This window comes from Onychomys torridus, chromosome 16, assembly GCF_903995425.1.
Source record: "Onychomys torridus chromosome 16, mOncTor1.1, whole genome shotgun sequence".
Taxonomy (NCBI): Eukaryota; Metazoa; Chordata; class Mammalia; order Rodentia; family Cricetidae; genus Onychomys; species Onychomys torridus.
The window spans coordinates 7,194,420-7,217,136 of NC_050458.1; the positions used below are offsets into that span (position 1 = coordinate 7,194,420).

Below are 22,717 nucleotides of genomic sequence, written 5' to 3' on the forward strand. Positions count from 1 at the left end.
TCTTTATGAATTTATTATACTAGAGAGATAAAGAGAAAGGTAGAGAAAAAGGGAGAGACGAAGGGGGTTGAGGGTGCACACCTCATGGAAATGGAGAGAAAAAGCGGAAGAGAGAGGAAGGAGAGGGATTTTTCCTTAAAACGAGGCTTTTCCGTCAGGATGCAGGGCGGGGCCAAGGGGCGGGTCAGACTATTCACACCTAGGAGTCCCTGTAGGTACTGACATCAGATTTCCACTGGTCCCCACGAACCCTGTTGGGTTTCACCATAACCTAGAGCCCAGGTTGTTAGGATAACTACCCGGAAGTAGGGGTGTCTCTGAGGCCTGCAAAACAGGGACCAAGAGCGGCTAAACAAAGTTCAAACCCCCAAACAAACAAACAAACAAAAACATTTAAAAACACTTATTTATTCACTAGTCTGAGGGCACTAAAATCTCCTTCATTCACTCAGCAAATAATTATTGAGCTCCTGTATTTTCCCGGAACTGTAGCGGGATGGAGGCCAATATGGAGACAAGAAACCAAGAATGTGTACTGGGCAGGGGGGAAGACAAGTGTTCAGTTCACCCCTTATGCGGCCTCTCTTTGGGGCTTATGGTTTTTATTTTAATGCTAAACATAAACTCTGCATAGGAAATGTTCAGGATAGGGTGGGTCTCTGTGACTCCGGCTAAGCTGTGTTTCTTTGGGCACACACCAAACAGTACAGCTAGGGAAGTCCTCAAATCATTCCTAGTTCACTTGAAAGGTTCAGCTGCATAAGAACACATTGAAACAATGTGCAGTGAGTAGTGGTTGATAATTTACGTGTGTGTGTGTGTGTGTGTGTGTGTGTGTGTGTGTGTGTGTGAATTAGACTTTCATTTCATGCAGTACAAACTTATTTTTAAGCAACTGTCTTCTGAAGGCATTAAAATAATCTTAGGTGGTTTGTTTGCGCAGATTCACTAGAACTAATTTTTAAGAGATCAGCTCTTGGGGGCACCAAAGAATTCTGATTTCATCAGGCTGTCTTAGCCAGAAGGACCCAGCAAACTTCTCAGTTTTAGTCTATCTTGGTGAAAGCTGGAGGTGTCTATGAAAGGTGATCTGTCTTCAGTGAAACAGTGCTCTCCAGTCCCTGCCTGGGTGAAGGCGTCACACAGTGCGTTCTGAAAGACAGCTCTGGCTAGGTACAGCTCCCACTCATTCAACAACTGCCCACCTGCCCATGAGTGAGCACTGCTGTGTACCAAGTGCTTCAAGCATCACTCACGTGTCAAGGAGGGTTTGTGTACAGGGTCCTAAGCCCAGCAGGGTGGCCGACAACAACAACATTAATGCTGTTTTAAGCCAAGCAGCATTCCCAATGTTACACCCAGCTCAGAAAAGACAAAGAAGTTGTTTAGCCTCCAACCTTTCTAAAGAGAAGGTTTTACTAGAAAGATTTTTTTCCTCCCACCACATTATTACTTCCACAGTTGCCTGGATAGTGGGCTGGACTTTGTGTGGATTAACAATTAAACAAAACAAAACAAAACACTCACACCTCAACATACTTTACTATAAATTATCATCTGCCAAGAAGCTGTCCTGGAACCACATACATCTGTCATAACAAGTGTGTGGAGGACACCCCTGCAGATATACAAAAACACAAGCAGGTCCACTAGCAGTGCCCAACACCTTGCTGTCTCCATGACAACACAGCGAGGAATCATGGTGCACACCACCCTTGCTTCTACTTAGGCACCTACACAAGCCCCATGTGCCCACTCCCCATCCCTTCCCATGTGTGCTGGGATAATATGAGCCCGGTTGAGGAGCTCCTCATAGATACTGTTAGCAACAGGCATGGAAAGCAATCTTCATGCTGACCAACTTTTCAAACCAGAATCGCTGATTGCTGGGCTGGTGTGTGTGTGTGTGTGTGTGTGTGTGTGTGTGTGTGTGTGTGTGTGTAGAGGAAGAAGAGAGGATTATGGTTCTGAAATTAGATGGCACACAGTGTGCCACTTCAAGGAAAATGCCCAGCAGCTTCTTAAAAGCGACCCCTGATGACATGGCTGGAGTCACACACCCTAGGCATCACTGTTTGAGCCTTGTTGCTGTTTACTGCCCATTGCTTCATTTCCCCTAAAATCCCCAATCACTGAGGGTGGAAAGCCTTCCTCTCCTGCTCAGTTTCCTACAAAGCTCCCCAGTAGAAGCCAGGGGCATATTCACAACCTTCAAGTCGCTGCTCTTCTGTGAATAAAATGTTCAATTCGTTTATCTCCATCTCCCACGAGAAAGGGAAGGAAATTAAGTGGGAGAGGCAGCACAATGCCTTCAAGGATCGTGTATTTGGGGTCAAAGCTTGCTGTAATTGAATTTTAAAAAAATAATAAACCCCAAACAACTGGAAACAAAAATATGCCTCCTCTGCAGCATACAGAGCAGCTAGAAGTCTTCATCAAATGTTTCAGTGCACATGGTAGTCAGCTGTGAGCCTGTGTGCCTGAGATGCTGTGAGATACCCTGTCGCTCATAAATACTGAAAGGGGACAGTTGCCATGGTAACTAAGTGCTCTTTAATGAATACCGGAGAATGGGAGCTCAGAGGATAGCCTTCAATTGCCTGAACATGAGTTACTGCTGCTCCTGCAGGCCTGCAAGGAGCTTTCCATGCCCTTCTCCCTAATCAGATTTTGAACAGGTTGGCCACTTTCGCTGATCTCTGTTTTGACTGTATGACACCATAAGAGTCTGTCTCAATACCATATGATAATCACACTCCTGATTTCTTCCTCATAATCAAAGAACCAGAATATTCTACAAAAATAGGTCAAACAACCAGATAAGGACTATGTCCTTAGATTTACAGCTTTGACCTGAGTAGCGAAGCGTTAGGACATATACTCCTGTCACAAGCGATAGATGTTGGCTCAATGGGCTGTCAAGCTGGATACAGGGAACGCTTCATTTTCAAAATAAAAGGTTGATGCCCTCTTTGCACACTCCCTCTCTCTCTCTCTCTTTTATATTATTGTGCAATGACACAGAAGAGGTATTGCAGTTGATTTTGCAGGAACTGTTTTACAGGCCAGTTATGTCTGAGGTAATCAATCTCTCATGGGGATAGCTAACCCTTGCCCTCACACACCCACTCCAGTCCTTTCTCACTATCCGTCACCGCATGCCAAATGCCTCCTCACTCTGGAGGCTTGCAGCTTCTTTATAGAATTACAAAACAAGAACGGAAAGACGGAAGTAAGGATTCCCTGCTTTTCTTTCTGCTGATCTCCCTTGGCGCCTTTAGTAAAGCTCATTTTTAAAGGCAGCAGATGATGTGACGAGCACACTTATTTCAACATGCCATTAATAACCAACATGAACCCCAAACAAGCGAAAGCATCTAGGTACCAGGACGACCCCAGGTCGTTAGCAAATGCACCCCCACGCAGGAGACTGCCTTGTGCTTATGTAACCAGCCGCTCAGATGGCCCAGTGTGGGCTGTGGGCGCCCCCTCCAGGATACAGGGTTCAATGCACATTGCTTTTATCTGCAGTCCATGCCGGCAAACATTTTTGCTAAAACCATTTGAGGAACTGTACAGGAAAACATCTAGTGTCTAATGATACGATCGAACAGAAAGCACACCTAACATGTGGCTGTAGTTAAAATCACATTCATAGGAATAGAGGAGTACTTTCTTGCAAGACAGAATATCACCTTTCAGACAAGTCCATTTCTTCCCTTGATTAAATAACACTTTTCCCAAGGTGAACTTTTGTGAAAAATCACCTCACTCTATGGCAAATGAAATGAAAACCGGAGGCAGTCTGTGATGGCCTCACCTTCCCTTCTCTGAAGCCTGGATGGCCTTCTCTCTCGAGACAGTCCTCAGCTTTAATGGTTTCACTCCAGACTCCTCCCTGCGTGCCTCAGTTTACTTTGCTTCTGCTTCAGTCTTGACTCTCAGGACAGATGGCTCACCCACTCTTATGTCATGTGATGTTATGCCCCTGTCTGCTCTCATACATGATCTCTATGCTCTGAACTTCTGTGACATCATACTTTAGCCTCTCATATGATATCCTAAGCACATCTTTTCTGAGACTGAGAATATTTCATTTTATATCTTCTCTCCTCTCCATGGACTGACCCTGTATGTCCTCGGCTCTCAGAGCCTGACTCCTGAGGAGAAACAGCTCAGAGTGAATTTGTGAGCACACAAAAGCAGTTCTCTTCAAGCCCGTCTACTTCGGCTGACAAACCGCTCTCAACATGAAAGTCAAAAGATTGCTTCAAGAGAACGACAGGGTAAAATGGGGCACCCTTCCACACTTAGAAAACCTTATTTTTACTGGTATTTGTCTGCGTGCCTACATTCTTTAGTCATTTGAGGATCCTGTACAGTAAGTTAAGAGCACGCGTGAGGGATGCTATTCCTCCAGGCCCAGCTGTTGCTGAAGGCAATCTTCCCAGGGTCCCTAGAGCCACTGGCTCGTCACAGCAGCCCCCTGTGGAAGGCCACCACCATCTTCTATTTTGTTCAGCGGCTTTCACTGCGATTCTACTCTGGGCTAAGCTGGACCACGCCTTGGTTTTAAAGTTTTAATTCAAACAGAAGTCTAGAGCATAACACCTCACTCATTAAGTGGGGGTTGCGTGCAGCAACTTCCTCTCCCAAGGAACAATACAGGGGATGCAGGAGCCTGCCTCAGCCAGGAACCCCAGTTCAGCCCCAGCCTTGTGGCATCACATCTCCCTCATTCACTCTTTATGGCTTACAGAAAGGAAGACTTGGCTTTTGAATTATTCTTTCCCCAAACCTGAGCTAGTAAGGGTAAAACATTGGGAGGAAAAACACAATAGAGACACATTCTCCAAGATGCTACTCAAAAATGGCAAAGTAATGAGAAACAAAGCGGGGAAACTGTCACACCTCAGACCAGCCTCAGGACACACATGGACTAAAAGTAATATAGGATCCTGGGTGAGATTCTGGAGCAGAAACGGATGCTGGGTAAGCGCTAGGCAAGCTTGAGTGAAGAATAGGCTCTCATAACCAGTGTCAGCTCATTAACTGTGACAGCCATGCCATTCTCTCAGGTAGTAATAGTGGAGAAGAGCTGGGGGGTCCAGAGGGGTCCTCTACACCATCACTGTGACCCCTATTCCTTTTGAAAAATGCACCTACACCTCAAGAACATAGCAAAGGTTCAGAAAGTGATGGTGCAGCATTGTGAGCAGGTGTGCAGGATTCACTAAGATTCAGTGTGCAGGGTGGGGAGAGGTAGACAGTGTCGATGATGGCCATTCTCTACCTCTAAGGACAGTAGAAAGCTATGGATGATGAGTGCAGAGAGGCTAAAAATACTGTGGTGCATCAGAAATGCTCCAGTTGAGGTCATCTGCATAAACTCTGGGTGGAACAGATAGCCCAACTGAGTACCTGTCCCACACTAAGCAGGCCAAGAATAGAGAAAGCAGGTGTTGTCATCGACCCAGATACACAGCGTGGTTTCTCCCTTTAAATATGGACTATTAAAAAACACTCTTTCTCATGGTTTAAATGTTCATCTAATCCTTCATCCCATGAAGCCTCCCCCTCAACAACCCCCTCTCACTTTTCTCTACACTCTACAAATTTCATATTAGTGCAAAATATTATTATGATGAATTAGAGAAAAATCATACAGATTTAAAATGTCGAAGTTCCAAAGAGGACTCAGCTCGTTCATTAACTTGATGGTATTTTTCTACCTGCGATTGGATAAGAGGCAGAGAAAATGAGAGGTTCTGTAGGTTTCTGAGAGGATGTGGGGATCAGTACAATTGAATCCCTTGGTTCACCTGGCTGCTTGGTCAACACAGGCAAATTAGCTGAAATACTGGGCAAAGCACAGCCAAACTTGAAAAGGGTAAGGCCACAATAACAACATACGCTAATTGCACCCCTCCCTCACCCCACGTTTTTTAGCAGGCTGATTTTAAACTCATTATATATCCCAAGATGACCTTGAGTTTCTGATTCTCCTGTCTTATCTCCCAAGTTCTGAAATTACAGTAATGTGACATCACATCTGGTTTATGCTGGGACTTGAACCTGCAGATTCCTACATAAAACAGGCACCCTATAAGGGCGATCTTAGCTTACAAAATATGTTACATTTGTTGGTTCATGGTAATCTTGTGATATATGTAGTCATTTTTAGTTACCTTGTTTTGTGAGAGAGGAGCAGATATGCAATGACCTAATTTCCTCTGTTCTTTATGTGGTGTGCATGGTGTCAGGGATGGAGCCCAGAACTTCAGCAAGCCCAGCAAGCTCTCTTTCAGTGGCCCTTGCTGGACTTCAGGTCTAGTGCCAGTCGCACTGGCCTGTGCTGGTTTTCATTATTTCTGGCCCTGGGGTATTCACGATGAGCAGACCTGGTTTGAAAGCGTGAGAGTTCTTGGTCGTGCTAAAGGATACGTCTATACTAATGAAGACGGAGCACTCAAAATTAAAGGCTGTATGCATCTATTCATTCACCAAAAAAGATTTTAGATATGTAACTTTATTTAGTCATTATATAAAGAGCAGTTGTTATGTAAAAAATGGTAAAGAACAAACAGAGAAGATGGTTATGAATAAATGCATATGTAGTACAAAAAGAAGCCTTGAGTGTGACCTTAAATTAGTCATTCTTAGACTGAACAGAGGGAAATTAAGTACTTAACATATAGACGATGAAAAAAATAGCCAAACATCTGGATCATTACGCACCACGCTGAAGCAAGTGACTACAAGAGGAGAGACAAAAGAGTGTTACAGAGATTAGTGACTGGAGCTTGGGAGAAAGTGATTTCAATTTGGATAGCCTAAGGCATGACTCAGGGGCACAATCACAGCCTATAAATACCCTCCAAGCAGCAAAATGTGGAAAAGAAAGGGGGGAATTAGTCACAGCCTTGCATTCCGGTCATTTCTCTTTGTCCAGTTGTCTGAGGAAGACAACACTTTGTACCTGAGCTGATGTGACCTGCAGAACTCTAACAGCCAAGGACTCTCAACTCCGCCCTGCTGGAGTCACCCAGGTGGAGGCTTAAAAAGAGGCCCCAGCAACTCAGAACAAATTCAGCGGCATTTTAGAGGTCCCTTGTTTCCTAGTTCTTTGTCTGGATGTCTCCTTTCTTTTTCTTCCCCCTCCCTTTTCATCCTCCCTCCCTCCCTCCCTTCTTCCTTTTTTCCTCTTCCAGGTCTTTGTACATATATTATGCCTCCAGCATTGTGTTTTTATGGGTTTTATGTGTGTGTGAATGTGTCTCTGCATCTCTGTGTTTCTTGTGCTTTTTGGAGGTGAGAGGGTGTTGGTATTTTGATCCACCCCTTGAAACCTCACCCCTTGAGGCCTCCCTGTCCTGGTCCTGACCTAAAGGAAAAACCCCTCCCTTCCTCCCTCTCATCCACGCTCTCTCTCCACTCCCTGGAGGTGTCTGCCCTGTGGTGTCTCTCTCTCTCTCTCTCTCTCTCTCTCTCCCTCTCTCTTCCTTTCTCTTTCTCTCTCTTCTCTCCCTCTTTCCTATGTTTCTCTTCATTTCTCTATTATAATAAACTCTCGGGGGGGGGGGTTGGTTTTTTTGGTTTTTTGTTTTGTTTTTTTGAGACAGGGTTTCTCTATGTAGCTTTGCACCTTTCTTGGAACTCACTCTGTAGACCAGGCTGGCCTCGAACTCACAGAGAGCCACCTGCCTCTGCCTCCCGAGTGCTGGGATTAAAGGCGTGTGCCACCACTGCCGGCTATAATAAACTCTCTATGTGGAAGCAACTCCTGGGTGTGAATGACTTTCCACGTGTGTCCCTCCGCCATCTGCCCCGCAAGTTTTTCCTTTGGCGGGAGCCCTGGTCTGGACAGCCTTGGGTCCCCCCACATGCATAATTCATATTGGGGGCCTCCCTTTAATCTGATAGTTTATTTGCTTCACCCTACTCCAGCTTCTTTGTTTTTATTTTATCTTATTTTATTATATTTTTAGACACCTGTGTGGATTCTAATGAGAGAAAAGGGTGTGGATTTGGGTGGGTGGGGAATGGGGGATCTGGGAGAGGAAACCATAATTAGAGTATATAGTATGGAGAAATCTAAATCTATTTTCAATAAAAAAAAAAATTGGAATGGCTTGCGGGGGGGGGGGGAAAAAAAAAGTAAAAAGAAGAGTCATGGAGGACTAGACTGTGATGGCGCATGCCTTTAATCCCAGCACTTGGGAGGCATATCTCTGTGAGTTCAAGGCCAGCCTGGTCTATAAAGCAAGTTCTAAGACAGCCAGGGCTACATAGAGAAACCCTGTCTCAACCCCCCCACCCCCGCCTCCACACATACACCCTCAACAAAAGAAAAAGAAGAAGAAGAAGGACAAGAGGCATGGGAGGGGCCTCCTGGTGCTCTCCATGGGTTTAGAAAGTAGACCGGAGAGTTTCATAGCTCAACAGAATATCTTTATTTTCCTTCCACTCTGATACAGAAAAACACAGAACTGCATCAAACTGCCCTCCATTGGATAAAAGAACTAGAACATGCAGAATAAGTACTAAACACAGGTTTGTATATCAAAGCCATGGGCTCACTGCCCGCAGGTAGCCCGCACACACTGTTCATAGACAGTTTTCTTATCACCGCTCTTGGTCTTAGACATCAAAGTATCTTGGTCCATTTGGCTTGCACAAACTACTACTAATGAACATCCTGATGACTCAAATGGGAATCATTACTCTTCACATAGTCCTTCCATAAGAGAAGAACGTTGAGAATTTCTGGGTTTTCTAATTAAACCTTGTGATCTTCATAAGCCACAAGGTATTTCAAAAGACCTACCTGGTTCCAGCCTTGGAGCAATGGCCTAATTTGCAGACGACTGCTGGGCAGTAGCAGCCCTGCAGAGCAGAATTTACAGAATCAGGAGTTCTCCAACCTGCAGCCAGCGCAGGTCATCCAGAGTCCAGAAAGACAAGCAATGTTTTTCCATTCCCAGACTAGTAGAAAGTCTGTCTACATTTAGCTTTATCAGGTATTGATTCTTTAAGTGTAACTCTGTGTTACCACAGCAGCAAAGGCCCTGGGTTATGACTGGCTGTTATCTCAGGGTATTTCCTGACCTAAGGTTCTCACACAGCTTTTTATTGTTTTGCATGAATTTGAAAGCAGCAAGGTGTAATGCTGGAGCCTTGGCCAAAGGCTACCTGCTGTGACCATGGCTTGCCAATCCCACGACCTGGACCCTAGGTAGGAACAATGAGTGTCCTGAGGATAGTGCCAACCACAAAAAGACCATCTGGGGCTTGTTTCTAGGCTCTCAGCCATAGTACCTTCCTTCATGTTCCAAATTCCAAATGGCCATCTTTTTCCCAGAAGGTGGCCCAAGGGCACTTCTGTTGAAGCTCTGTAACAATACTGCTTCCCAGAAACTATGCACTTTGGCTAACTATGGTAAAACCAAACATACTAGAGCTTGCATAAATGCCATATAGTGAAGACAGAAGGCCCATCAAATTCCGTGTACGCACACATGTGCACACAAAATGTTGAAGTGTGTGGCATTTCCTTCCTTACCAGTGTTTAGCACAAGCGCAAATGAGCAAGCAAGTACTGTTGGGGACAACGTTCTGCAGAAAGAATTCAGCAGCAACTCAACCACCATCAAATGCTTTTTTGATTTGGTGGAATTTGTCAGACCCACAATATTAACATAGAAATATGGAAATTGAGAACAAAGGGCTTAAGCTTTCTGGGAATGACAGGCTGAGTCTGAGCTCATCTGGAAAGTTTGGCTAACTAAAAGTGATGTCTTTTGTGCTGGAATCTTTCTATCTAAAAGCGTTTAAAAGGCTGTAATTACTTTGAGTTTCCAATTCAGCTCTTTTCAAATTAAGCCTTTTATTTTCTTCAGGGCTCCAGCACACTCCCTCCGTGTGAACTCGGGCACTTGCCAGGCACTGGAATGGCAAATTCATATTGGTTTTCTCTACATATCCATTCCCAGAGAGTTATACACAGCTTTTGCACCCTCCATGCCAAGAAAAACAAAGAAACATTTGTACATCAAAACCTTTATCTTGTGCACAGGCTTAGAATCCCTGAGCACAGCGAAATAAATCACCTATTAAGCAAAGGCTGGTAACAGCCCAGGCAAAGTTTCTGTGCAAGCTAGTGCCTTTCTTCAAGGGTAAAACCAGGTAATGCAAGATCTCAGACTTACCTTGTGGCTTCTGGGTCCCAGATCACAATGTCAGCATCGGAGCCTACAGCTATCCTTCCTTTTTTTGGATAAAGATTAAAGATTTTGGCTGCATTTGTGCTGGTAACTGCCACAAATCTGTTTTCATCCATTTTACCACTGTGCTGTAAACCAATTCAAAGAAGATGCATTTGTTGTGATGATCAAACACTTAAGCCTCCTCTGGGGATCAAAGTGAACGACTTTTATCTATTAACCCAAAGAGAAAAACATTTCTATTAACCCAAACAGAACTGTATCCTATTTCCTACATCAAGGAGCTACATCTGTGCATGCTCAGTATAAACCAGCTGCATCATCACTGATGAAGATGATGGCACATAGAAGCCTGAAGATAACTTTTCAAAAATCCCATCACGTTAAAAGACAAACCAGATTACTACACACAATGGTTTAAATGCTGACAACTTCATTTTCCATTCCCATTTAAAGCTTTCTGCTAGCACCTACGATATTTATTATCTGCCCTTTTTATTGCAGACCTAAGATTTGTGAGATGATCATGTAAATATTAGATAAAATACCAAATACTCAAAAGAAAATAGGTTATGATGCTGATAAACTAGGTGGCAATGCCTTGAGAAGATAAAAGATAAGCATAAGAGGTACAATTTTGTTCAACTTAAGTTTATGTGAACCAGAAATGTTGGCAAATCTACTTTAAGAAATTTTAATATAGAACCTTTATAGGGTTCATATATGTATATGACAAGACTTCCTCTAAGATTTATTTAATTATTTCTAATAATCCCAGAAGTAAATCATCTTACTGTTTCAGAAAATTATACAGTTTCATACATGTTAGGGAAATACTCAAGTGTTTTAAAGATCATATTTAAAGATTATATAACTATACCTTTATGTATGATGGGAACTATAAAGGATTATGAAAATCTGCTGTTACAATGATATTTACTGTAATAACACAAGTTTAAGGAGGAAAGTTGGATTATACTCTAGAATATTGAAGCAAGGGGAAAGAGAGTGGAATAATTGGGGGTGTTAGTGGTAGGAGTAGATGGAGAAAGGGGGGTCAACAGAAGTTAGAACTAGAGAGAGGTTTTGAAGACCCTGGCACTAAATCGATTGCTTCAATACTGCCGTCTGGTCACGGACAGCACTGATGTGTTTTTGAGAAGGAAGTAACATGAACAGAGAGCTTCGTTATAAGCAGCTAGAACAGCCGGAACAATTGGTCCCTGGGAATAAGGAAACCAGCTTTGAGACTATAAGAATGGTCCAAACAAAATGTGAGCTCCAATTAGACGGTATCCATGAATATAGAAATGAGGAGGCATTCTGAAAACAAAATCAATGGGACTCAGTGAATAATGAGTGCGCTGACTAGTTCATGTCAACTTGACACAGCTAGAGTTATCTGAAAGGAGGGAGCTTCCGTTGAGAAAATTCCTCCATTAGATCTGAATGTAGGGTGTTTTCTTAATTAGTGCTTTATGAGGGAAGTGCCTAACCCATTGTGGGCGGTGCTATTCTGGGCTGGTGGTCCTGGGTTCTATAAAAAAAAAAAGCAGACTGCGCAAGCCATCTGCGCATGCCTCTCCACACCATCTGCATCAGCTCGTGCCTCCAGGTTCCTGCCCTGTTTGACTTCCTTCAGTGATGGACTATGATGTGGAAGTGTAAGCCAAATAAACCCTTGCCTCCCCAACTTGCTTTTGGTCATGGTGTTTCATTACAGAAATAGAAACTCTAACTAGGACAATGAGAATTAGAAACGATAGTAGATGTCGGAGAAACTCATCAAAGAGAATTCTCAAGTATGAAATATGATTAATGTATCATCTAAGAGAGGGGTCTTTGAAAAGTGTGACAGTGGGAACCTACTTGGTTTTCCTGTAGATCTTTATAACTACACATGTCACCTGGATAGATGGCTTAACACCTGACACCTGTCTGTGTGATTCTGCTCCAGCCTTGGGAAGAAAAAATTATTCATTCTTCATTTATTATTTGTTTTAAAAATCATTTTGCCCATAGACTTCATTATCTATATAATTTCAGACAGTGAATTTAATATCCTTCATATATTCTTCATCAGTTCAAATATTTACATTAATGACACAAAGAATAACCCTATCTGGACCCAGTGTAAATTAGCCCTCAATGTCTCTGCCCAGTGACAGTGACATAACAAGTTTTCTGAGCTAAACTATGAGGAAAGATCAACTGCTTGTTTGCTGATAAAGTCCTGGAGGAGGGAAGGGTTGGAATTGATAGTGACAGTGTGATTCCCAGTTTATTTTGGGGGGGGGGGATGTTCTATGAAGGTCATGACCCTGAGTGAACTAGGCTCATTCCTGTGAAACTCACCACGCCCTTTTCCCATATCACCGACATCCGGTCCTCAACACCGTTCACCCCATTGGGAATCTTAGTGAAGTCGTCTTTCCCTAGAGCTTTCTGGCAGGTGTTGAAAGTGCAGTTATCACTCCCTGTTGTGCTCAGATCGCCACTGTAAAGAATGAGAAGGGAGAGACTGGCGAGAAGGCTGGTAGGTAGCACACATAGAGGGAAACTCCTTGGTGTTTCTTAGCCTCTGACCAGACTGCCTCCTCCATGGGACACCAAGCAGTGGGAGGGGGGGTGAGTAGAATTTCTGGGTACATATCTCACCTCTCTTCTGTGTTTGTCATAGGAAGTACTTTTCAAGAACATGCTCCTAAGGATTACCATGCAGAATCCTCAGCAAGCCTGTTTTCACTGCTTTTCAATTTCCCAGGCTAGCTGGAGGAAGATGGCTAGTTTGAGGAAGGAATCATCTGGATTATAGGGTGCATACCAGACTCTGCCCCAAGACTTGTGAGCTCATGACTGTGAGTTTGTCCCACCTAGAAGTTGATAGTTGCATGGGCCCGACAATGCTAACAACAGGGTCACCAGGAGCAACGTAGGTAGAAGTTCTTTTGTGAGTAAAATGCCATGTAAGATGTCATAATGGTGACCTATAGCAATGGAGGCAGGACCAGATGTCCATACCATTTGAACACAGGTGTAAGACTGGCTGAGAAGAGCTGGATACCAGTTTGGGTTATTGGTAATCTCTGGGATACAGAAGTGTGAAGGAGGAAGGAGGTCAGAAAAGGGTAAGAACTTTTTGTTGTTGTATAAAGGCCCCCATTAACTCAAATCTGGGCACATGTGAATGGGACATGCTAGAATGTTCAGAATGACTAGAAAGGGCTATTGTCCATACAACAGTGTAGTCTCTAGATTTTGTCAGCTCAAAATATCACAAGTCCAGGGTTTTCTGCTCCCCAGATAGCATGGGTCAAACAGAGCAGAGGACCAGAAGGGTCTGTGGAAGTTGGAGGTATAGGGCCAGCTCTCTTCCACCCAAAGATGAGACTTACAAAGGATTATCTTTTGCCAAAATACTTTACCGTCATCTGAAAAATTATTACTTAGCCAAAAGATTCATGAGAAAGCCAGGTGTTGAAGGATCGGGTCTCAGCGGAGGTCCCATGACATGGTGGGCTGCATGGCGCCATTCTTTGCTCCAGTAGTGCGTGCCATCGGTACCAAGACCTGCCGCAATGGGTTCTCCATAGACCACCTTTCCTGGAATGTCCAAAGGCAGGACTCAGCCCCTTAACACACTTTTAAGAAAACCATCTGACTAACACACAGACTGTCTTCTCTGTCCCAGTAGGGGACGGTTCTGTAGCTCAATCGTTTTGTGAACAGGGCTCAGTAGATAGTGACTGACAACTACTGAACTTTTCCTGTGTTCATCCTCCTAGCCACTTGACATCAGGCTGACCACTTGCTTTGTTTTGATCAATTAGATTGATGAAGAATGTCATGTTCTGCCTCCAAGCGTAGGCTATTAAAACCGTCTTTGATTCTGTTATCTCTTTTTCTTCTTTGTCATGATGCTGGCAGTGCCACCGAGCACAGAGGTTATCTGGTGGAGACAGAGGCAACCCACGACAGACATGAACAGAAATGGGAAGAGGAAAAACCTCCCATTGTAAGTTGTTCCTACTTAGGCCCCACTGTTATTGAAGCATAACCCAGAAGATGCTGGGGGCTACTTGTGAATTGATAATGCAGTTGGAAAATCCTCTGGGTAAATGCTTTCGCTACCTTGAATTAAAGATAAAGCTACAGGATTACATGATTCCTCTGCAGCTACTTTATATACACGGTACATAGGTAGAGTGGAGAGGTAGGATTTGAACCCAGGAATTCTGAGTCAGTGGTCTCAACTTCTATGCCTTGTAGCTAGACGACAAACTCCCATCAATAGAGCCATACAGACTCCAACCACGGTGTATCTCCACTGTAGATTAATTGATAACCTTTTCACATCCTCAAAAGGAACTTTCTCAGAAGACTTATATTCAATAAAAGAACACTCAGATAATAAAATTATAGCCTGAAATACACACTTAAAAAATCATGCAGATGAGGCCATCCAAAGCACACAATGTTAGAAAACTTAATAGTGCACAATGAATTTGAATTTAAAATCAGGTTCCTATCTGATTAGCATTTGTCAGAATAATAGATGCACTGGCATCAACCTCATCACATGCAAGCAATCAAAAAAAAAAAAAAAAAGAGTGCATGGTGAGGAGATTCTAGCATGCCAAATGAGCTCACTCTGGTTAACCAGATGCTAAATTTTAGTTACAATCCAGATTATATAGCTGAAATTAACTGATTTCCTTAGAGAACACGCGCAGTGGATGGCCACCAGCTGCCCAAATGTTCTAAATGGAAATGTAGCACCCTATTAACTCACAGATCCATCCCCCCTCTAAACTACCCTCTTCCTCCAGTGAGCCCAGGAAATAGAGAGACAGTAAAAGCCAGGCTTGCCGAAGCCTAGAAATTTGACTTCTTAAGCAACCAAGTTCCACACCAGGGCCTGTGCAGGAACCGAAACACTGCTGATCCACTTTGCTTCCGTGATACACACAACCCCACACCACTCCAGGTCCTTCCTACCCTGCTTGCAGAAAACAGGGACAACTTTAGCATCTGTCAGTGGCATGTGGGATAAAGAGCAGCCATGGCTACAGAACTGAGAGGTATCAGTCTCCACCGAGAGGGATGAAGACAGACACGATGATGTCTGTTTGGGACTCCAAGGAGAACTTGCTGTCCCAAGAGCACTCCTCCCAGCGGCTTGGACAATGGGACTCTGACTTGATTTGCAATTGCTCCATGAGGTGACAACTCAGCATTTTCCATGGTGCTTCATCATCAAGGAGAGGTCCTTCCTTGTCACATGTTCTGTTCAATCACTTGGCACATCGAGATGATACGGGAGTACAGCTCCCAAGTGTCTCCCATCTTAATAGCTCTCGGGAAAAATTAAATGTCAGTATCTGTCGGGAGTCTGCCAGGCTGCTCTAAAAGCAGATGACAGGTAATTTCCTCAGAAGAGCTAAGCTCCTTTCAAATGTGACAAGCTTCTTTTTTAGTGTACACAAGCTCTTCATTAAGGGGTCTATTTCCATCTTTATTTGCATTACATATTTATGAACATAAAAAAAAATTAAAAATAAAAATTCCTAATGGCTCATTGCTCCCTTCCACAAGTTTGGGAAGTCCAAAACTCATGAAAGAAGTATAAAAGAGAAGGAAACCAACAAGTCTGGGAGTCCAAAAATTGGAGACTCCAATTACAAGTCCTGGTAGATTTGAGTTAATAATACGGCAAGAGAAATCACTAACCTAGGGATGGTCTGTGAACTTTCAAAACTCTTGCACACGACCTCACTTGGCCTCACAGCAACACCTCACTCTGGTTTGATAAATGAAGATGTTGATGCTCAGTGAAACCAATTGATTTGCCGGAGATACACTCGTGGGCAGTGGCACAGGCAGAATTAAAACCTTCCTCCTCTGATATGAGACCATATACACATTGTCTCTAAGAGAAACATCATCTCCATTCCCCGGCAAAGAGCATATATTTTTAAATAGTTTCAGCAAACCACAAGCTGTCTGTAGACGTGACCAAGCAATTGTACACCTTCCCTTCCTGGTCTCCTTTTCTCTGCTTTGGAGGTGGCTGTGAGCAGTGCTTATGTCTATCTTCTGATTGTGTTCCAGTAACTCTTGGGATTGAAAGAAATGTCCATCATCCTCTCTAGCAACTTTCTGGTTAGGTTTCAGGCTCCCCATCCATAGATGTTCTCCATGGTCTTTTTCTGCCCTTTGACACAAAACCGACTCTGCAAAGACCCTGTCATCTCACTGCAAACTCCCACTTAACTGCACTTTACCTCTCTGAGAGATTCTAAAGATTTCTGAGCTGAGAAGCAGGTTAGACCAATAGGACTCTCAGTCACTAGAGAGCTTTAAGGGAGGGAAGTGATGAAGAGGATGCTCCTGCCTGTATTGAGCCTTGTGGCCTGAGATCTACCAGAGGAAGTTAAAAGGTAGGGGAGGCTGTGCACGTGTGCTTTGACTACAAAATCTGACAACAGCTACACTTTTCTTTTTTTGTTTTTTTGTTTTTGTTTGTTTTGTTTTTCAAGACAGGGTTTCTCTGTATAGCTTTGCGCCTGTCCTGGATCTCGCTCTGTAGCCCAGGCTGAACTCGAACTCACAGAGATCCACCTGCCTCTGCCTCCCGAGTGCTGGGATTAAAGGCGTGTGCCACCACCGCCCGGCTAGCTACACTTTTCAAAGTCACTTTCCCACTAAGTAACCGGGTGAAGCTCTGCGGGGCCACATCAATTCAAAATCTTATTTCTTTAGAAAGAAGAAAGTATTTGAGGAGAAAATTACAAGATGCAGGATGGTAGAACAGTCTATGCAGACTTGAGTTCAAATCAAATCCTGATGTTGTATATTTTAGCTTTGCATACGATGAATGAATGTTTTTTTTTTTTTTTTTTGGTCTTGGTTTTCCTATCTAGGAAATAGGGTTACAATGTGTTTCTAGTATGGTAAGCTTGTGAAGGCTAACAAACAAACAAACAAACAAACAAACAACAATAAAATAAAATAAACACCCTGATGTATACAAAAGTATCTAGCATGTCCCTGGAAGCCTGGGGTCTCTTCACGTTTATAAATTGCACCGTGTGTCCCACTGTGTAGTCGTTACATTTCTATTGCTGTGATAAAACACCGTGACTAAGGGACCTTAGAGAAGAGAATGTTTAATTGGGCTTACAGTTGTGGAGGGTTAGAGTCCATGATGGCGGGACAAAGGCAGCAGGAACAACTGACATCTTGAGCCACAAGCAGGAAGCAGAGAGTGTACTGGGAACAGCATGGGTCACTTGAAACCTCAAAGCCTATCTCCAGTCACACACCTCCTCCAACAAGGCCACACCTTCTAATCCTTCCCAAACAGTTCCACCAACTGGGACCCAAGTATTAGAGCACATAAGCCTATGGGGACCATTCTCATTCAAGCAACCGCACACCAGAATTCAAGTCTTGAAGTCCTCAAGCATATGAAGGTCTAGATGAAGGTGATGACATTGAAGTGAGGCCACTGGGATAGAGCCTGATCTACTAGGACTGGGGTCCTGTAAGAAGAAGGGGTTGCAACACAGTCACCAATAGAAGGAACACATTGAAAGCAGAGGGGAAAGATCCCCTCCTAATGGAGCCAAGGAGACAGGCCTGGAACACGATCTGGGGAACGGCTTCCTCCACATCTCAGAAGACACTGGCACTGCTGGCACTTTCCTCCCAGATAGCCCACCTCCAGGACTTTGGGAAAACAGATCCTTGCTGCTTCTCTTAAGGGTGGTAGTATTTTGTGATCGTAGCCTTGTTTACTCACCCCACAGGTGCTGTTTTCCTTAGAGCCACAGGATTCCAGTTTTTGAAATGTTCTTAAGTGGCCAGTTTCAACTGCTTTGAAGTATATATATTTGTATGTATATTTGGTAAATTTAAAAGACAGTGAGATATTCAGATGTGCAAGACCACAGAAGAAAAGAGACAAGGTGGGATTCAGATCCCCCTGGACTCAGTCACACAGCACCCTCCCCAACCCTGGTCATTGAGGGTCAGTGCATTGTAAGTGTAGAAGACACACGATTCAGCTTACTGCTCTTCAGCAGTGACGGGCAAGACCACTTGAGAGGATGTGGCCCTTTGTGCATCTCTCTTCTGTCTTTTGAAAACAAGAGGAACATGTGGAGGGTGGAGTTGGAAAGTAGGGAGTACCCCGAACCTCTGTGTGAGAACTTTCTGTCCTACGACAGTAAGCTTGACTAGGAAGCTTTGTACTGTAGAAAAACCAAGACCAGTTAAACAACGAGCAACCAAACAAATAGCAAACCAACCACAAGGTCCAGCTCACAGTGAGTGGCTTAAGAACTAACAGGATCTCAATCCAATTTTGAAATCCAGTCCGGAGCACAGCACGGTCAGCACATTTGTATCCCGTAACTTGGATTTTATGAAAAGCATAAAGAAAATGTTCCATCCATATGTTCAGACAAGAGGCATATTTGCCCCCTAAAGACAGGAACTTGGATATAAAATAAGGCTGAATTCTAATAAGTCATGTTAAGGGTGGGGAATGGCTGAAAATCTCAGTCACAGTGAGAACCTGTAACAGACTGATTCGAGCAGATCACCGAGCTAAGCTACTGAGTGGCGGTGTCTCCACTCTAAGCAAAAGCAAAGCACTGGAACCCATGTGTGTGCAAGTTCTGTTGGCGGGTGGAGAGGAGGCACAACGTATTTTCTAAAGGGTCACTGAGGACCCCGTGCAGCACTGAGACTGAGACAGTCAAGGCTAGTGAGGTCAGAATAGTCACTGACGTCGGAAGCTCACACTGGCACACACACTGCTGGGGTCAAGAGGAGGCTACGGCTGGGAGTGGTCGCTTGCTCCTGTAACCCTGAAATCAAGGCTCGCCTGGGCTGTACAGAGAAACCCCATCTCAAAACCCCCACAAAAACAAAGGGAACAAGAGCAAACAAAGAAAACAAAAACAAAACAAAAGGAAAACTTCCCGATAGAGAGTGGGTCAGGTCTGGCCTGTGCTGACCTTGACTTCTGACTGAGGTACAACAGCGGTCTTCTGATTTCCACATGTGTACCATGGCATGTGCACACACACACACACACACACACACACACACACACACACTAATAAATGAAAATTATTAAGAACATGAATCACACAAAAAGGAACACTAAGAATGTGTCCCTTGTGTATGTGTGGTACATGTGTACATGGTGCATGCACATAGGTTTGCAAGTGTGTACACCCATTTGTGCAGATGTGGTGGTCAGAGGAAGAAGTCTGGTGTCTTCCACTATGCTCCCCACCTTATGCCTCTAGACAAGGGTGTCTCACTGAGCCAGGAGCTCACCTGGACTTTTCTGCTAAGCTAGCTGGCCAGGGAGCTTTTGAGACCCACCAGACTCTGTTCCCCAAGCCCCACCCCCAATGCTGGGGTTACATGCATAGACCTCTATTCCTGGCTCTTTCTGTGGGTGCTGGGGATTTGAACTTAGGTCCTTATGCTTGTCGAGCAAATGCTCTTACCCACTGAACCATCTTCCTAACCATGGAGAAAAAAGCAAAGAATTTATTAAAAAACAAGAACAACAAAAACCAAAAACAGGAAATGAAAGAGAATTTTAGAGTCTCATTAATAATCTTAGAGATATCAAGATGATATCTCTAATTAAAAGAAGAACATTAAAAAAGAGAGAAAGGCAGTAACTAGCAGGGAATGAACAAACAGAAGATTAGCAAGACAAAACCCATTAGCAGGGCAGAGAAAGCAAACAAAGACAGCTTGTAAATGTAAAGCAAAGCTTTGACAGTTTTTAGAAACAAGAAAAAAGTGGAAGGTCACAACGATGCTGGTGGGGGTTGATTCTGGGGAAAGTAAATAAGTAAATAGAAAAAATAAATGTGGAAAAAATATCAGCAGCAGACTATTCAGAATCAAAGCTCAGCTTTCAGGTTAAAATATGCCCTAAACATGAAGGGGATTATTTAACACTTGTGACCCAATGTGGGCTTAATGAAATTGCTGTATCTCAATGATGAGAAAAAAATGAGAATATTCCAGGTATTAAGACTGGTTAGAGAGAAAAGGGAAATAATTGTGCTATATTGGTAGCAATGCTGGAATAAAATTTAACTGTCATTTTCCAGAAGGAGTAGTTTGTGACACAGAATTCTGTGCTCATTCACATCATTGAACCAGCAGGAGGAAAATTTGAAAATCCACCTTCAACACACCTTGCTTTAAAAAAAAAAAAAAATCACCTGAGAATTCTCAAAGAATTCAAGAAAGTAGAGATATGAGCACAAGAAGTGCCTAGGATATTACCTGGTAAGTATGATCCATACAGCAGATTTTGATTTCTTTCGAACTGAGGGAGGGGCTGTGCACAGGGCCCTGGTTCCATCCCTGCCAGGGCAAAACAAACAGACAGACAGACAGACAAAAAACCCCAGACAAAAGGACAGAAGGAGGGTAAAGAGAAAGTGAGTCAGGCAGGGAGTAGGGGGAGAGATTACCCCCTTCTCCCCCGCCAAAAAACGCTCCTTGCGGAAGGAGCTGCTCACATCTAATGGGAGGCAGGAGAGAACGCTGGAACTGCTCGCCACGGTCCAGAAGGCCTGTGTTTCTTTTCTAACCCTACTGAAAAAGAGCTAACTGGAAAAATTCCAGGAAAACCAAGAAACTTTGTAAGACAACCATGGTCTAAATATGTAGCCAACTAAAATTAGGTGTGCTTTGGAACCTTATTGGCGTGAAGGAAACGCAGTTGACCCTGGTGCCGGAAATTGCCTCTCCATGAGTTGATGTGAATAACTCCGGCTCGCGCTTCACTGAGTGGGTAAATTTCTCTTCACACGGATGGCTTCGCCAGGGAAGACTAGTGTCGCACTCCTACACTGTATCTGAATGTTGGGCTTAGCCTACAGACAAAGCAGGGAAGTGTCAGAATTATGGGAAGGGGATGAATGTTGTGAAGGACGCTGCCATACCAAGATGATAAGAACGCACTGGCAACGACAGCCCCCGAGGTCCGTCTTCACCCTCAGGGAGGAGAAGCGGCTGGCAAAGACAGTCTAGCTAGGCACAAAAACTTATGCCATTTGAAATTGACAGTTATTTCTAACAAATCTCGGGTGGCAGGTAAGGTTTACAGGAGCTAAGTTCCTCATTTTCCATGGTTGGAAGGTAACTGATACCACTCAAAATCCCAAAGCCACTACTACATACTTACAGTCTAGAATTTTGAAGGTGGCTACTTAAACCTAAAAGTAGATGTGGCCGTAATCACCTGCCCCAAAGAATGGCTGAGAGAAACGCAAGCTAGCTAACTTTCCAGTGAATGCATTAGCAAACCCATTCTGGCATTTCTAGCCTTCCAGTAATGCCAAAATGATCATGTCGCCAATACAATTTTCAAACCTAATTACAAAACCCCCAAACCAGGTAATTTTTTAAATGTCCAGCTACTTATAAAACATGGTACATACACAGCCCAGCTCTGGACCACACTCTTTTAATAAGATGAGAAGATTTGGTTTTGGGTTGTCGGACTTGGACTCGACCTCTAGACCTAGCACTTGCCATTGATGTTATCTTGAGCTTTGCTTACCAATCTTTCCCAAGCCTCAATGTCATCAGTCACAAAACAGTCGTAAAGCTGAAATTGAAATAGTCTGGTGACAGTTTAAAACAATACTATACTAAAATAAAATGAGTAAAACCTGGAGTGATTAAAGAAACAAACAGAATCCTACTCTGTGCGGCACATACTGTGTTAGCTGTTAGGACCACAGCCTGTCTCTTCTAGGTATACATTTGGCAATTGAGGTATCAAGTCAAATTTAACATCATTGTATCCCTAAGTGATAATAGAGGCAATCGATGATCAGACAACCTTTGTGCCTGGATTCTGACTTACTAAGCATATGAACTGCCTGACGTCTCAGCTAGGCATGCACATTAGATTCAGTGGGTCTGGGATGGGCACCAAAGCTCTGTGTGTTGCTTCTAGGCAGCGTCAGCACTGCATTCTGAGACTCACTGTTAGTATCAGGGCCCAGGAAAAAAGAAGTGAGTTATAAAAGTATTTATATATTTCCATATTATAAATTCATAAGACAAATTTTTCTTATTAAAAACGGTTGCAAATAACAGGTCTGTATTGCACTTTGGTGTTCAGAAATGTTGATGGAGGAGGATGAATTACAGATAAGGTACCTGAATCCTTCACAGAAGGTCAGTGTGGTCCATGGGCTCCTAGCCATTAGCACTTCCAGGGTCTGTTCTTGAGTTTACTGATGCAGTCACCATGGAAAAGTTTGGGTCTGTTAGTCTCTCTCCTATTCCTTTCGGTTCCCCCTGGATCACATGCCCTCCACGCTCCAGGAGGGGTTACAGTCACAGAATGGGCTAGCTCATGCTGAATCATTCTGGATCACATGCCCTCCACGCTCCAGGAGGGGTTACAGTCACAGAATGAGCTAGCTCAT

The 22,717-nt window shown here is 43.7% G+C and overlaps 1 protein-coding gene across 1 annotated transcript in view; it reads right to left on the reverse strand.

The window, feature by feature from the left end:
• The window catches only part of Dpys (dihydropyrimidinase), a 76,917-nt gene that overhangs the window by 32,122 nt on the left and 22,078 nt on the right, over window positions 1–22,717 (reverse strand). Inside the window, exons 5-7 of the mRNA XM_036208465.1 lie at window positions 13,670–13,826; window positions 12,579–12,720; window positions 10,209–10,351 (exon numbers count right to left, since the gene is read on the reverse strand). Coding sequence (XP_036064358.1) covers window positions 10,209–10,351; window positions 12,579–12,720; window positions 13,670–13,826 — 442 coding nt within the window. The remainder of the gene's footprint in view (window positions 1–10,208; window positions 10,352–12,578; window positions 12,721–13,669; window positions 13,827–22,717) is intronic.